Source organism: Silene latifolia, chromosome 6, assembly GCF_048544455.1.
Source record: "Silene latifolia isolate original U9 population chromosome 6, ASM4854445v1, whole genome shotgun sequence".
NCBI classification, from domain to species: domain Eukaryota; kingdom Viridiplantae; phylum Streptophyta; class Magnoliopsida; order Caryophyllales; family Caryophyllaceae; genus Silene; species Silene latifolia.
In genome coordinates, this window is record NC_133531.1 from 109,810,088 (window position 1) to 109,813,142 (window position 3,055).

The window sequence follows — 3,055 nt, forward strand, 5'->3', positions numbered from 1 at the left end:
AACCCACAACATCTTCAACCACAAGTGCCCAACACCAATCCACCCGGGTTTTCTCAACCTAGAGGTGGATACCCTAACAAAAGAAACAATACCGTAAATCAAAACCAAAATTTTAGAAACCAACCTCAAGGGTACCAAGATTTTGGAGGCAACCAAAACAACCAAGGGTTCTATCAAGGGAACCAAATTAACTAAGCTAACCAAGGGTTTGGGCAAGGGTTTTCTCAAGGCTTTCAAGAACAAGGGCAAGGATCAAACTTCAACAATCATGGTCCTAAAGGGAACTATCAAGGGGGACAAACCAACAACAATAATCAAGGTCCCAAAACTCGAAATGATTATGGGTTCCCTTTACGCATTGCTAATCAACCTTATCAAGAGCCCATGGGTGACACTTCCCAAAGTGAAATTAAGAAGATGATGAGGAACATGCAAATGCAACATAGCCAAGACTTGGCTAAATTCAAGATTGCTAGTCAACAAGAAAGTGCTAACCAAAGAATCGCTCACCAAAAAGAAATGAGGGAAATGGAGGCCTGATTGGCCGCTCATGCTCTAGCCAACCCTTATAGACCACCCGGTGGTTTGTTAGCTCAAGGGCAAAGCTCCAAAGATGCTTCTACTAGCCACCAAGCACATGCGGTTGTTTTGAGAAGCAGAATAGAGCTTGAAGACCCTTACAAGCACCTTTAAATTGAGGTAGATGTGGACCCTAAGAGAAAAAAGATGGAAATGAATGGTGGAAGGGAAAGCCCACCGATGACACCATCGTCAAGGATGAGTGAAGCAAAGAAAGGGAATAAAACAAGTGAAGAGACTTCAAGTGGGGAAATACAAGTGGGAAAGGAAGTTGATGGTTTAGTTGAGGATCTACCTTATGAGGAAGAAGTGGGTGAAGATGCTACCGAAGAAGTGCTCTTGCAACCCGCCACAAAGGTAACAAAGAAAGCAAACCCTCCAAAGGTACTCTCTGATTCTCAACTTGTCACCCATATTCCTTACCCCTCAAGAGCAATAAAGAGTAGGGAAAACTTCAAGTATGCCAAGTTTTGTGACATGCTAGAGAAACTTGAAGTAACCCTACCCTTTACCGAAGTGATTTTGAACATGCCAACTTACACAAAAATTTTAAATGACATCTTGACTAAGAAAAGAGTCTTGAGTGACCAAGAAATTGTGGCAATGGAAGAAGCATGTAGTGCTCATCTTCTTAACAAAATGCCCATTAAACTTGGTGACCCGGGAAGCTTTTCAAGTCCTTGTATAGTTGGTGGTGTCCCGATATTAAGAGCTCTTTGTGACTTGGGAGCAAGTGTGAGTGTTATTCCACTAAAGGTTGCAAAGAAGATTGGCATTCATAGTCTTGCTTCTACCACCATGACCCTCCAATTGGCGGATAGGTCCATCAAGCGCCCTTTTGGAGGTGCTTGAGGACATACCCGTCAAAGTTGGAAATCATTTAATCCCGGCCGATTTTATTGTCCTTGACATCCCGGAGGATATCCATACCCCATTATCCTAGGTAGGCCATTCTTGGCTACCGGAGGAGTTCTAATTGATGTGAGAAATGGGCGGCTGACCTTCCGGATTGAGGGTAACAAAGTCGAATTTAATATTTCAAATTTGATTAACGGTCCCAAGCTTGAGAGAGCATGTAATATTGAAGTGATTGATGAAGTAGTTAAATCGGTGGCTCGAGAAGAGCCGGAGATGGAAGAAGCCTTCCGAATCTCCCTACATGATGAGGAAATGAAGGATGACCATGAGGTCGATGATGAGCTTTTGAAGAAAGTGGAGGGACTTCTCCCTCTAAAGGTACAACTCAAACCTTTACCTCCCTCACTCAAGTATGCCTTTCTTGGTGAGGGAGAGTCTTATCCCGTGATTATCAATGCCAACCTTAGTGAGGCTCAAGAGATAAAACTTTAAAAAGTCTTGAAAGCCCACAAGAGCTCGCTAGGGTATAGCATTGAGGACATCAAGGGATTAAGCCTAAATATGTGCATGCATAGGATCGTGTTAGAGGAGGGAAGTCAACCTAAGGTTGAAGGTCTACGGTGAATAAACCTCAAGATGTTCGAGGTTGTGAAAAATGAGGTCTTAAAATTGCTTGAAGCGGGGATTATTTACCAAATCACCGATAGTAAGTGGGTGAGTCCCGTCCATATAGTTCCCAAAAAAGGTGGGGTAACTATGGTTGAACAAGAGGATGGGACTCACATGCCTACTCGTCCGGTGACCGAGTGGCGGATGTGCATTGATTATAGAAAACTAAATGCCACCACCCTTAAGGACCACTTCCCCATCCCTTTCATCGATCAAATGCTAGAAAGGCTAGCGGGGCATGCTTACAATTGTTTTCTTGATGGATACTCCAGATTTATCCAAATCCCAATCCATCCGGAGGACCAAGAGAAAACAACATTTACATGCCCCATTGGAGTCTATGCTTACTGGAGAATGCCATTTGGGTTGTGTAATGCACCCGACATCTTTCAAAGGTGTATGATGGCCATTTTCTCGGATTTACTTCAAAAGAGCATGGAAGTCTTCATGGACGACTTTAGTGTCCATGGAGACTCCTTTGACCATGGAATTGTTAATTTGACAAATGTTTTGAAGAGATGTGAAGAGCACAATCTAGTTTTAAATTGAGAAAAATGCCATTTCATGGTGGAAGAAGGAATTGTGCTCGGTCACATTATCTCCAAGAGGGACATTGAGGTTGATGAAGCCAAAGTGGCGGTCACAGAAAATTTTTCACCTCCCTCAAATGTGAAGGGGGTGAGAAGTTTTCTTCGCCGTGCCGAATTTTATAGGCGATTCATCAAATATTTTTCAAAGATAGCAAAACCATTGACCTCACTTCTCCTCAAAGATGTGCCATTTGAGTTTAATAAACTTTGTCTTGAGTTATTCCATAGGTTGAAGCAAGCTTTGGTCACGGCTCATATAATTCGGGCTTCATATTTAGTATCTTCCATTCGAGATTATGTGTGATGCGTCGGATTTTGCGGTGGGCACGGTTTAGGCCAAGTAGTTGACAAAAAGCACC

At 42.9% G+C, this 3,055-nt stretch overlaps 1 protein-coding gene across 1 annotated transcript; it reads left to right on the forward strand.

The window, feature by feature from the left end:
• The first annotated feature begins 726 nt into the window (after positions 1-726).
• Positions 727-1,929, forward strand: LOC141588469 (uncharacterized). The gene is made up of 2 exons (XM_074409912.1): positions 727-1,423; positions 1,523-1,929. Exons 1-2 carry the CDS (start codon positions 727-729, stop codon positions 1,927-1,929), a joined length of 1,104 nt encoding a protein of 367 aa, XP_074266013.1.
• Positions 1,930-3,055: the final 1,126 nt, after the last annotated feature.